This window comes from Garra rufa, chromosome 14 (assembly GCF_049309525.1).
Source record: "Garra rufa chromosome 14, GarRuf1.0, whole genome shotgun sequence".
Lineage (NCBI taxonomy): Eukaryota > Metazoa > Chordata > Actinopteri > Cypriniformes > Cyprinidae > Garra > Garra rufa.
Window position 1 is genome coordinate 9,778,385 of NC_133374.1, and position 14,287 is coordinate 9,792,671.

At 34.8% G+C, this 14,287-nt stretch overlaps 1 protein-coding gene across 1 annotated transcript; it reads right to left on the minus strand.

Annotated features, from left to right (window-relative positions):
- Positions 1-6,828: 6,828 nt before the first annotated feature.
- On the minus strand, positions 6,829-14,241 carry lin37 (lin-37 DREAM MuvB core complex component). The gene is made up of 10 exons (XM_073817443.1): positions 14,188-14,241; positions 13,569-13,623; positions 13,416-13,482; positions 11,949-11,999; positions 11,785-11,814; positions 10,886-10,971; positions 10,300-10,457; positions 8,425-8,556; positions 7,178-7,251; positions 6,829-7,084 (listed from the first exon to the last, which is right to left on the minus strand). The coding sequence occupies exons 2-10, from the start codon at positions 13,600-13,602 to the stop codon at positions 7,006-7,008; spliced, it is 711 nt and encodes a 236-aa protein (XP_073673544.1). The 5' UTR covers positions 13,603-13,623; positions 14,188-14,241; the 3' UTR covers positions 6,829-7,005.
- Positions 14,242-14,287: the final 46 nt, after the last annotated feature.

Below are 14,287 nucleotides of genomic sequence, written 5' to 3' on the forward strand. Positions count from 1 at the left end.
AGCAACTAGCCTCAACTTCTCCAGACTGTAATTCGGGTGGAAAATTGGGGCGAAAATCACAGTTTATTCCAGGCTTAAATGTGGGTAAAGGCTGGAATACATTACATGACTTTTAAAATCTGAACAGATTTTTTAAACAATAGGCATCATACACTTACTGACTTTTTAAACAGTGACAGAGGAAAACTGGCCATCATACACTTCACGACTGAGGATAATACACTAGCAGACTTTAAAGTTGTTCAGATCACAACAAACTCATACAGAAAAAAAAACACCTTGTTGCTAGGAGACGCATAACAAATGAAAACAATATGCATTCTAAAATTGTCTGAAAATATCAAACATGTTTGATATCCTCTGACTGGAATGGGATCAAAGCCTGAAGCTAAAAAATCGGAATCTGTGACTCGCTCTGACTTTGAGCAACTAGCGTGAACTTCTCCAGACTGTAATTCGGTGGAAAATCGGGGCAAAAATCGCATAGTGTATTCCAGGCTTTAAGTAAACTGCTCGTCACCCCCATAGACTGTAAAAAATATGGACGTAGTGTCCGTGACGTCACCCGTCGGTTTCTGAAGAGCGATTATAGTGGGTGGGATTCGGCCGTCGCCATCTTGGGATCGCATCATTGCGCCCTTAATTATGCAAAACTCTAAGGCTTAATATAACTTAAACGGATAAGTTATAAAAAAAAATTCACCCCTCACAGTTGACATGAAGGGCAAAATTAGCTATATAGACCAAAACAACTTTTTGTACCAGGCTGTAAACATATTTTTTTTCTGCTGTAAAGTTAGGCATTTTAACATGGGCCGTCTATGGGAATGACTCCCTTTTGCAGCCAGTCTCTAGCGGCCAGTGGATGAATTGCAGTTTAAGCCACTTCCGTGTTGGTTTCAATAGAGAGAGCAGGAGGTTGCCGCTTGGTCACCCCAGAGCCATACAGAGAGAGTTGCGACAACGGAAGTCCAAAACGCTCGATCGTCACGTGATACACGCAGCCCTCAAATAGTTCCAGGAAGTTCATAGCGGGCAATTGGAATACATTGAGTTAGAGGTACAGAACAGCAATTTTTGGTATTTAGTTGACATAAAATGATTTATTGACATTATTTATAAAATAATGTATACGTAGTATATATATGTAGTTGTAATAGTGTTGGTTTTAAAAGATAAAAACCGCTAATATTTGAGGATTAATGTGGTTAGCGATCCGTACCTGCCTTGTTAACATATTTAAGGCTGAAGTTACCATGGTAAAAGTCCGTGTTTGCTATATAAACAACATCGTGGTCTTTTACCAAGTAATTCAGCCTTTATATATAACGTTAAATACAATTATTTCTATATGTGCGTGTGTTCTTACAGCTTGTATGTTAATCAAGTGCAATCACATCTTAATGTTTATTGTCGTTTTACTAATCTCATTGTAAATGTTAAGTTTGTTGTCTTTTTAAAATTAATTCCAAATAAGTAAAGATATTTTAAGATTAAGTGAAAATGAATCTTGATTAAGGTTTTTGATTCTTGTGCACCCCTCAATTATTAATATCTAAAAATGTATTTGTAGTATATTCAAATTGAAAAAAAAATTAAAACATTTTTACACATTAAATCATATATTTTATGTATGTTGAGTTTTGTTATGCACATATTTACAGAAATCAATTTAGACATTAATAATAAATTATAAACCAAGTTGTCCTTGAACAGTCTCCATTACAGTGGGAGTGCACCAGTTACATAAAGAAGAGTGAATGTATGGTTACTCTACTGATCTGGTGAGGAGAAAAAAAATTATGCATCAAGTTTTGTTCAATTTACATTTATTTGCATGGCACTTTTTAGTATACACATTGTTTCTAGCAGCTTTACAAATAAGAGCTCTGTTAACAGGCATATCTGTTTTACTGTAATGTCCATATTGCAGAAATGTTCTGAAATTAAGCTATACAAATCATGCAGTTAAGTAACGTCACATAATCAGAAACAATGAACAGATTAAAGCATGATGTGATCATGTTGATTACAGTGCAAGGGCAATTTATCAGTTTTGTATATTTATTTAGAGTCTGCTTCATCTGAAGTCCTCTCAAGGGTTGACGTCATTGCTGGTCATCTGAAGTCTTCATAAAAAAACTGGATATAGTCAGCAGGAGCAATCTATAGATTACATTGACAAAATGTTATGTAATCAAACTTAGGAGCTGGCACTGTTTTACTTCAGGTGGTTCTTGTTCTGAAAGCAGGATAGAGAAGGAGAATAAATAACAGGAGAAATGGTTTTGTAGTTCTATAGTAGCTAAGACGTTTAAGTGTAAAAACAGTAATAACATACAGGTTTACAGTGATTACTGCTATAATACAGCAGTGGTGTATATATATATATATATATATATATATATATATATATATATATATATATATATATATATATATATATATAGCCTAGCATGATTCTGAAACGAAAATAGCTCGCCTATTTTAAAATTGTCATTTTCACTTAGGTCAATCAGCATTCATTGCAATAAATTCAGAACTATTAAGTAGCTCCCATCAGCAAAAATCCTGTTTAAAAGCCTTAATTACACAATGATGGATGAAACTGCACGGACATAATGCATAACATCCCGTAAATATACTAATTAAGTGAGAAATAATGTAATAATAATCTGTTTTAATGCACAAGTTAAATTGATTAGCTGTGCTGATAGTATAGTTTTGTTCTATAAATGTCTTACCGTTTAAAAGTTGATCACAGCGGTCTCTTCTGCTGCATCTCTACGGCGCTGATATTATTAGCGCGAACTTCCGGGAACTATTGAGCGTCTCCACGATCCGCCATTGCTGTAAAAAAAATGGTCCATTGGCGTCAACGGAGTTGTCGCAACTCTCTCTCTGTATGGCTCTGGGTCACCCCACAGAACAGAGGAGCGGGGTAAGCAGAGCTCATTAGCATTTAAAGGGACATGCAACAACATGGGTTGCTGTGAAAAGAGCTAATTTTGACAAGGTAATACGTTTTTTTAAATTATTTTAACCATGTTATAGATTTTTCATTAGGACCCTAAAGAATCATATCGACTTGTGGAAAATAAAAGTAATTTGTTTAACTTATGAACGTTTGTAAATCGCCTTTCCTAGTTAAGCCTGGAATACACTACGCAATTTTTACCCCGACTTTTCACTGATTTACAGTCAAAATAGGCATCCGATGACCTCTTTAAATTTTGAGTGTGGAATCACAGGCGTCTGAGAATGCATGGGCTTGTTCAAATACCCACTTGTGGTCTATGCACTTGACCACATGCCTACACACATGACATATTTCCTGTATTTGGCCAAAATGTTCAAGTAGATGCGACGACCACAAGTGCATGTAGAACCTTTCCTTACCTGATGGAACAAAAATGCTGTATAGTGTCTATAACAGATGATACAATTTAGTAATCTGTGGTGCTTCGAATTAGGTAATAAAAAGCAGTTTCATCTATTGTACAAAATAAACATACCTATCTTTACAGCGATAAAATCACACTTTATGTTTTACTATCAAATTGTATCTAATATCTCACAATATATTACACTTGCACCTTGGCACTGTTAAGATCTGGGACAGTTTTGCGCACTTACTTCCTGTTGTGTGCACACGCTCTCAAGTGGCCAAGACCGCTATTGTGGGTATTTGTACAAGCCCCATGTCTGATAGTGCAAGTGTATGTCTGCACCCAGACCCTTTTGACAATAAGACAAAGCATATTGAACTTCCCCTTTCCTTTTCAGTGCAGTTAATAACAGAGACATTGGTTGGCAACAGTTGCGTTTGTAAAAGGCCTGACACACCAAGCCAACATGATACACTTACTGTTACATTTTTGTGGGAGAAATCCAGTCATTTCAAAGAATCCACACAAATTCTTTAAAACACCATAAATGCTTTACGTCTCTTATCCATTACATCAAAACATACTATTTCTGTGGCTTTCAGTTTAATCAAGGAAGCATAAAAAAGGATTCCTTTTAGTGTAAACAGTCTAAAACAACTTACAATGCATCATAATTAGTTAATGCAATTAGCAACCATGCTTTACTACTTGAGCTACAAGAACATTCTGGTGTGGCAGGAAAAACTCTGTTGTAGGTACATGCCCACTGTGATACCAGATACAGATTCAATCATTTCATCAAGGGTGATATGGTGCCACATTTTAGCCCTTATCAGTAAAAACCAAAAATCAGCCTATGGGGATATAGTACCAGGGTCTGCTGTCTGGTATAAAACCAACAATCTGTCAACAAGACAGAGACGACAGACCAAGATCTAGACAGACAGATTCGAACTTGACATGTCCCAGTGCATCAACATCTAAAAAAGAATGGGTAAGTAGATATGTGTATTCTTTTTTTTTTTTTTTATGTAAATGTACACAGATCTTTGGACTTCTTTTTAAAATCTGTTTGCATTCTGAATTGCATTCTGGTCTTTTTTATTGTACCTAACCATGCACTCTTAAAAATAAAGATGCTTCATGATGCCATAGAAGAACCTTTAACATCTGAAGAACCTTTCTGTTTCATAAAAGGTTCTTTGTGGACAAAGATGGTTCTTCAAATTATAAAAAGGTAAGAAAAAGATGGTTCTTCTATGGCATTACTGTTAAGAAGCTTTTAAAGCACCTTTATTTTTAAGAGTGTGTTTACACTGCAAACACATTTAAAAAGTCTTGATCTGGTACAACTAAGAAGAACATTTTCCGATATTTAAAACTCAAATAGTCAGCAGTATCTTTAGTCAGTACTTTGATTCATTATTCATGAAAACATATTTTCTCATTAAAAATCTAAAATCTATTTGTTCAAACACTTGCCACAGTAATGGCCAAAACAGACCCCAAATCTGCCCTTATCTTTTCTCTTTTCTTTTTTCTCTGTGTAGAAAACACCAGTTTTAGAGTTGAAAACCTGACCGGAGGCACAACACATAATACCACTATAAAGCACGAGGGCTTTGAGAGCTTTAATATCTTTGAAATATGCATTTTCTTTATCACTATTGTTGTGGGTCTCATTGGAAATGGGCTTGTCATATTTCTGACTGTCTGCAGAATAAAGACGACTGTCGACTCCATTTGGTTTGTAAACTTGGCAGTTGCAGACTTCATCTTCATGTTATCCTCAATCATAGAACTTCTCTCAGTTTTGGGCCAGTGGCACAATCAATCAACGAGTTACATTTTCTTCATGACGTTAACACTAAATCTGTTTGCTAGTGTGTTTTTTCTAGTAGTGATCAGCCTGGACCGATGCCTGTGCACATGGATGGTTGTTTGGGCTCAAAATAAACGAACTTTACTTAAAGCCAGAATCATCTGCATGATTGTGTGGGTCTCATCCAGCGGCTGCAGCATTCCTTTCTATAAAGGATACATGTTCACTCATGTGTCTCTGACCACATATGAATTTACAGTGGGCTTCCTCATCCCCTTCCTGATCATTGCATCCTCATATATAGCTATCGGAGTACGAATCAAACACTTGAAAAGGAAGAAGCAGCTCAGGTCATACCGGGTCATTACAGCTATAATCCTGGCTTTTTTCATATGTTGGTTTCCATACCATGTTTGCAATTTTTGCAGACTAACTGAAGGAAAAGAGAACTGGAGTGCCAGAGATCAAGAAATATCTAAGATGGCAATGATTGTCAGTGTGTACTTGGTTTATCTAAACAGCTGTCTGAACCCTATTCTCTATGTGTTCATGTGTGATGATTATAAGAAGCTTAAACAGTCTCTGCTGCTGGTGCTGGAGACGGCTTTCGCTGAACATCATCTGGACTTTAAGGCAGATGGACAAAGGCGAACAGGACAATAAAACCATGCCTATACGATTATCACCATTGCAACAACCTGGATTTAATCCAGTATGTTTATAGTCCTTATAGTAATTTGTCAAAAAATGATGCTTTTATAAAACAGCTTTTTTTAAAATACATGTCTGAGACAAGACTGTGTGAAATCTGTGTTGTATAACCAAACAAAGTCTCTTCAAATAGGCTAATGAATTTGGTAACATTATGTGTTTCTGAAACTTTTCAGGAATCCAAATATGCAAAAACTCATTTTGTTATGCTGATTTCTGTTTGAACGTCATTGTGAATAAAACCAGTGTATCAAAAAAAAAAAAAAAAAAAAAATGTAACCTGCATTTTATGATCCCTGACATCCTTGGTCATGGCCATGGTAAACAGTTTAGAATGTGACTGATTGATTGCTTCTGTGGAAAGGTGTCTTTCATACAGGTAACAAAATGAGATTAGGAGCACTCCCTTTAAGAGGGTGCCCCTAATCTCAGCTCATTACCTGTTTAAAAGACACCCGAGAGCCAGAAATCTTGCTGATTGACAGGGGATGAAATACTTATTTCACTAATTAAAATGCAAATAAATGTATAATTTTTTAAAATGTATTTTTCTGGATTTTTTTGTTGTTATTCTGTCTCTCACTGTTCAAATAAACCTACTATTAAAATTATAGACTGATCTTTTTTTTTTCTCAGTGGGCAAAAGTGCAAAATCAGCAAGGGATCAAATATTTTTTTCCTCACTGTGGATCATTGGGTTCTGCGATTAACTGTTTAGAATAAAGTAAAAGTGTAGTAAACCAGTTTACGAAATAGTCTACACCACGAAACCACCAGTAGAATCTTTTCAATCTCTTCCTTGAAAATGTGCATCGTTTCACAGAAAGCATGCCGGCTGGTGCACTGCCCAGTGCCCATGTGATGATGCCTGATAGCTGCAATCACAATTCAATAAACACATCTGAATCATTTTCAGTGTAGATTTATTTGAAGTTCTTTCAAGCTTGTATTTAAAGAGAAAAATAAAGACATTACAAAATCATTTAGTTCAGCTCTCATTCAAAATTCTGGGTTATTTCACTCTCCTTGAAGGCTTCATGTCATTAGCAGATCTCATTCAGATGCACTAGTGATATATGTGAACTAACGTTCATACATTTCCTTCAGGATTTTTATGCTCTCGCTGTATCTCAGCTGGTTCTTGCTGGAGGACTCCTTCCACCTAAAAAAAGATAAACATATACATGATTTGATTTGTAAACATCCCCTCCCTCTGTTATAATAGTTGGAATGACAGAATGCTGAAAATGTATACTTCTGTCTAATTTTCTTCCAGCGTTTGATGTGACTGAAAATAAGAGAGGAGTTGCCTGCTGCTGCATCTACAGACTGAAAAAAAAAAAAAAAAAAAAAGATCTTCACAAGATGTCCACACGAAGCACACAAATTTACAGCATTAGTATCGCAAACTTAATTTAAAGGGAACCCTGGGTATTAAGTCTTGTACAGCTTATTAGAAGGTAAATTACATCTCTTACTGAAATATGTAGACTTACAATATTTAGAAAATCCACATAGTTTTATACATATTTTGGAATATGAGTGGTGCCATTATTTTTTTAAGTGACGTGATTGTGAAATGGTGCTACCTGTTGCTATTTTTACTGAAACACAATTTAAAAAAATTAAATACTGATACAATGCCACATTGTGCAGCTTTTGATTGTAATTTTCAGTTGAAGAGCAACAATAGAAGTCTAAGTCTTCACCGTTTTTCCTAGTGATAAAAAGAGCAGCAAAGAATGGGAAGATGCCAAATACAAATAAAAAAAAAAAGACAAATAAAACTTCCTAAAGATCCTCGTCTTTGTTCTTTCCACTTTAGCCCTGCTGCCTTTGAGGCTTATAGACCACAGCTACTGAAAGAGCTTTCAAATGGCAGAGCCAAGAAAAGCTAGATGCCATCCTGGCAGGATGTAAACATGTTTTCTCAGTTTTCTCAGAAGTTTCTCAGCGCAGATTTCACTCGATATCCGAGGCGTTTAGACTCCTTGTGGGGAAAATCGATGATATGACATTTGTTTTAAGCCTACACTTATATCCATTGTCACCTGTAAGCTCTTTCAGTAGCTGTGTCATCGTATCAGTATTTTATTTTCAGAACTGAGTATTCTGAATTGTGTTGTGGTGAAAAATAGCAACAGGTAGCACCAGTAGCTCACAGAGAGCAACCATTTCACGTCATAATGGTGTATAGTCCAAAATATGTATGAAACAATGTGTTTATAAAAAAAAACACGTATATCATTTACAGTACAATATATTAAGCCATACATGTCATAATACCCAGGTTTTCCTTTTAAAAAAATGACAAGACCAATCACTTCAGTATGCGAACAGGTTTACTTTTTACGCTCCCAACCGTGATTGGTTAAGAGTTAAGCTGAGGTGTCTGATGGAAACTTTATCTTCTATCATTCAGCAGTTTGCTTAAATGCAGATCTTTGAAGAATGATAAGCATTTCCTGTAGACTGTGTGGCACAACAGTTGTCATAGCTCACCTGGCTCTCTGTAGGTTTCTCTACAGGTGGAATTCTGATATTGACTGGTTCACCAGCTGAACCTACTGGGCAGGAAACAGGTGGAGGAAGTCTGTATATGTTCTGTCCTTTCCCGTTCAACATATCAGTCATCTGAAAGAATATTAATCAAAGAGTAAACCACTCCCCTAACTGTAATGCTTGTTTTGGCATTAATTTCTCTTTATTTTAAACAAGTGAAGCCAAGGGCAGTTCTCAGTGGTGAAAGGAAAAAGATAAATTTATCTCTCCACTGGGTAATTGAATTCAGATGGGAAAATGAAGCCGGATGTAGCAGCATTATGAACAGCAACAATTGATAATAGCGTTACTATGAAAAGGTTACTAGACAGTTAAATAATATAATATATTACGCTGCAGTGGGCCAAGACATGTTTTTATTCTTTATTTGATTCAAGGCCAAACTATGACTGGAGAAAAATAAGGTGAGCCAACCGCACCTTAAAAGAGTGTGCCAAGTTAAATAAAACTCAAGCTGCCTGGCATGATTTACAAAGATAATGATTTTGAAAAAAAAAAAAAAAAAAAGGTGATTTCATAGCAGTGTTATTTTAGTATCACTAGTGTAATTGTTTTTCAATAATATTTCAGTCAGTTTTTAATTTACTTTAGTTTTAGTTATTTTGGTAATTCAAGTTAAACTTAATTAAAATTAGAAGTTATGCCTTAGTGACTGTCTGTAATATTTTTTAAAGCTTTAAAAAATTTTTTTGTACATTTATATACTACCAGTCAAAAGTTTTTCTGATTTGCTCCTCAAAAACATTTATTAGTATTATTATGTTGAAAACAGTGGAGTAGAATTTTTCAGGTTTCTTTGATGAATAGAAAGTTCAGAAAAACAGCATTTATCTAAAATAGAAATCTTTTGTAACATTATAAATGTCTTAATCATCACTTCTAATCTATTTAAAGTATCGTTTCTAAATAAAAGTATTAATTTCTAATTAATTTCCAAGCTTTTGAATGGTATAGTGTATACTGTTACAGAAGCTTTTTATTTCAAATAAATAAATTTGGATCCTTCTATCCATCAAAGAACCATGAAAACAAAATAACTCAACTTTTTAAAATATTGATAATAATAATAATAATAATAATAATTAATGTTCCTTGAACAGCAAATCAGCAATTAGAATTTGTTAAAAATTATTTTATGCAGATCGACCTAAAGAAATACTTATCTTATTTACAAAAATACATACTGGCACGGTTTCATAGAAAGAGCTCAGCCCAAGCCAGGATTAGGCCATAGTTCAATTAAGACATTTAAGTAATTTTTAATGTGCATCTTAAGACAAAACAAAGGCACTGATAAATTTTAAGATCGGTCAGTGCAAATTTCTTTCAGTTAAAACAACTCAGACTTACATTTTAGTCTTGGACTAAGCTTAAGCCTTGTCTGTGAAACACATTTGACATTCCCTGGTATTTCTAGGACTGTGAGAACTCTGTTACAAGGAATACCGGAATTATATAAACAGATGTTCATCTACCAACAAAAACAATGCCACTTCCAAAATATTATTATTATTTAAACAATATTTTAGTGCACAATGCATGTGGTCTAACAAAAATAAAATAGTGGCCCTACTGACTTTAAGTACATTATTGGAAGCATGTTTGTGTTTGTCATTATCTGTGGCAAATGGCAATGTGAGAGAGAGTTTGGCTTATATTTAACCTGGAACACATCCATTTGAAAAATCAACCCTAGATTTCCAAGTGCAGTTACACAGACTGCAAAACATCTGTCTTATTCTGAATAGTGAAATGATCTAAATGGGATGAGCATTTAAAAAGATTGCAAAGCGATGGATGGGTGCTGGGTGTAACCTCTTCCTCCCCGGAGCTGTGAGGGGGGCTGGGAGCTGTTTTCTCTCGCATAGATGGGTTGTTTCTCATCCACGCCCGACAAATGGGATAGAGTGGCGTGGTGGTGCTGAACTGAGCCAAGTCCACACTGCGGTCGAATAACTTGATAATATAAGCATCTGATGGAGAAGATGAAACGTGGAGCATGTAAGAAAACAGGAAATGGGTTTTGTGAGATCAAGACTTCCATTTAATTTAACCACCACACATGTTGACTTATATGGAAACCCAACGGTGTTTCTCAGAAATGATAAGACATTTTACTTATCATTAAGATACAAAATTGCCTATATACATAGGCAGAATTTAAATTTTGCTACACATCCCTATTTGCTCTTTCCTTTATTTGGTAATTACATATATACAATTTTAAAACAAAGGAAAATGTAAGCAGTTGTCTGCCACAAAAGCAGATCGTAGTTTAGGCAAAATGACCTGCCACTGTGAAAACAATATAACCAAGTTTGGCTGGTGCTGGGTGTTGATTTCTCGAAAATGAGGCAGACAAGGCATAGAAATTGGAGCTTTCGAGATCTATAGCTCTTACTTTGTTTGTGCTGGTTGGTTTCTGCAAGACTGTCATCCATCTCTTTACGCTTCTTCCTTCTGTGTTGTGGGAATCGTGACGATGGTCTGTAAAAGGCAATAAGTGGCTCTTAAATCAAACTCTACCAAACCATTTGGGAATGAATACAGGCTGTTTTGTTATTATTACTATTGTAAATATTTACAAAGCACTCATCAAATGTTGAAGAACTTTATGAAATGAACACATAGCTGAGTAATAAGGCTAGTTGACAAATTGAATATTTATGATGTATTTGTAATGGGCTTTCATATTTGGGGAAATTTAGCAAGATGCTCTGCAGTGAATGGGTGCCAGAGGCCAAACAGCTAATAAAAACATCACAATAACCTACAAGTAATCCACACAAATCCAGTCCATCAGTTAATGTCTTGTGAAGTGAAAAGCTGCGTATTTATAATAAACAAATCCATTATTAAGACGTTTTAACTATAAAGTGTTGCTTCTGGCCAAAATACGATCAAAAATCATCAAAAATCCTCTAGCATATTTGCTCAGTGTTTATATGTGCATATTTTTCCACCTCATTCAGACTTTTCTCTGGAGAAACAATATTATGCATAGAGTTAAATTAAAAAAAACGTTAAAAAAAAATTATGAATTTGTTTCTTACAAACATGAAGCATTTCATGTCATGAGGCGTTAATTAATGAACTGGGAGTCGTGTCAATTACTTGTGGTGCTTTTATCAGCTGTTTGGACTCTCATTCTGATGTAAGTGATGTAATGCAAAATTTCTCCAAATCCGTTCTGATAAATAAACAAACACATTTACATCTTGGGTGGCCTGAGGGTAAGTTAATTTCCAGCAACTGTTTATTTTTGTGTGAACTGTGGGAAACAGATAAGATTCTGCTTGCCTTTTCCCTGCAGAAGAAGGTGACAAATCCCTGTAAAAGAGAAAGGAGGAATAAAACATTTTATGTGCAATACAAATGACTTTTAAATAAATCTTAATCATTTTACATCTTAAACACTTTGACTATGTTTATATCAGTCACACAAAAATACTGCATGTGCATACTTGCTCAAAGAGTCAGCCACCATTTTTCCAGAATCCTCTTCATTCTGCTCTCTGTGCAGGAAAAGGAAGAAAGAGCACAAAGTATTATACAAATGCCTTTTTTCCCCAAATGATTGTTCTCTACCTTATCAAAGTTATTTACTGCAATATTCTTTTGCTCAATTGTTATTTATGCGGATACTTAGAAAGGTTCTCAGGAAACAAATTACAGCATTACCGCTGATTATCACTAATTTGATTTTTCTTAAAAAAAAAAAAAAAAAACTAAAACACAAGAAACAAGAGTATTTCTAGAAATGTAATTATAGCAGTAAACAATCTCAGACCATTATTCAGACAGCTGAAATATAAATGGATTGTAACAAAGAAAGCTATTAATAAATACTATACTAATTTTTTTTCTGAGCTCAGTAGGAAAAAAATCTTTGACATCCCATAAATGGTCATTATGTTCAAAGAATCCAGCTGTTCACATTTCCTAATGACTCCCTGTTTTCTTAGATGTTTAGATCTCCGATTTTGTAGGAAATCCAAAAAAACAACAACAACAAAACAAAAAAAAAATCAGATTCCAAATACTTCAGGGATAAGGCAGTGGACGTGACATTCCTAATAAACTTTCCCCAGAACACAGAAGCAGAGCAAAATATGCTATTTATAGGGGATTCACTGCTAAGTAAAAATATACCCTGCTGATTTTGTATGTTTGGCCACTGACAAAGAAATTATTAGTCTATAATTTTAATGGTAGGTTTATTTTAACTGTGAGAGACAGAATAACAACAAAAAACACATTTAAAAAAAAAGTTGTAAATTGATTTGAATTTTAATAAGTGAAATAAGTATTTGATCCCCTATGAATCAGCAAGATTTCTGGCTCCCAGGTGTCTTTTATACAGCCTGTAGATGTGCTCAAGAAAGTGGGTCAAGGGGTCAAATAATTGCTCATTAAAATGCAATTTTATAATTTATAACTTTTTTTAAATGCATTTTTCTGGATTTTTTGTTGTTGTTATTCGGTCTCTCACTGTTCAAATAAACCTACCTTTAAAATTATAGACTAATCATTTCTTTGTCAGTGGGCAAACATACAAAATCAGCAGGGGATCAAATAGTTTTCCCTCACTGTATTGTCACAGATAGAAAATAACAGTTTAGGTTTTATGATTATGTATAAACAATACAGCAGTTGAGATTATAGTTAGTATATAGTGTATATATAGTTTTATGTAATTATACTCTGTGCATGTGGGTAATGCATCAATCTTGTTCCAATAGACTGTTATTTTACAGCACTTTCTTACTCAATGATAGACAAATTATTACAGTAAGATATTACATTGAGACATACTGACAATCTTCTAAAATGAACCCATCACTAATGAGCTTTAATTATATGAGGTCCATTTGCAGCTTCGCTGTTACAATCTGAAGCTTTCAAAGCTCAAGACACACTAATGCACTAACCTCTCACTGTCACTCCTCTCAACCAGACCTTGCAATACTGAATCAAGGCGGTTTCGAGCCCCAGCATCTACAAAAGAACATTTTTTTAAACATACAAAATACTGCACATTCTAAAATAGAAATGCAAAAGGATGCGTATGTTTGCAACCTCACCTGTTTTCTCAGTTTTGATTTTACAGTGAAGCATTGTACCCTCTGAATTCTTTTCCTGTAATTTTATACAGATGACGATTTAGTGATGTGTCAAATTACTATATGACTAAAATAAAAGAAACAGAAATAACATTTATGTAAAATAAAGTTGATTTGCTGCACTTTGATACACTTTTATCTTTATGAAGGCATATTATATGTGTGTGTGTGTGTGTGTGTGTGTGTGTGTGTGTGTGTATAGAAACAAACAAACAAACACACACACACACACACACACACACACACACACACACACACACACACACACACACACACATACACATACACATACACATACACATACACATACACACACATATATATGTACAAACTTTTGCAAAAGAGAAAGCATAGGGACTATGAAAAACAGTATTATCAACATTATTACTTTGCTAATCTGCTAACGTTCCAATGATAATAACAGCTGACGTTAGCTAGCTAGGGAACCCCTTAAATTCCTGATTAACGGTATTTAAACTCTTCGCCGACTTCATAAATCCCTTAACAATAAAATTATAGTTTAAAACATCATTTGGGAGCGTAAAAACACTTTATAAAGACAAACCCACACGCTATTCACCTTTAAATCCTTAGCTGAGAGACTGACGACGAGCCGCTTCTGTCACAATCCGACATTCCTCTTCCGCGCGCAATGAGATCCCTGGCTCGTCATTGGCTGC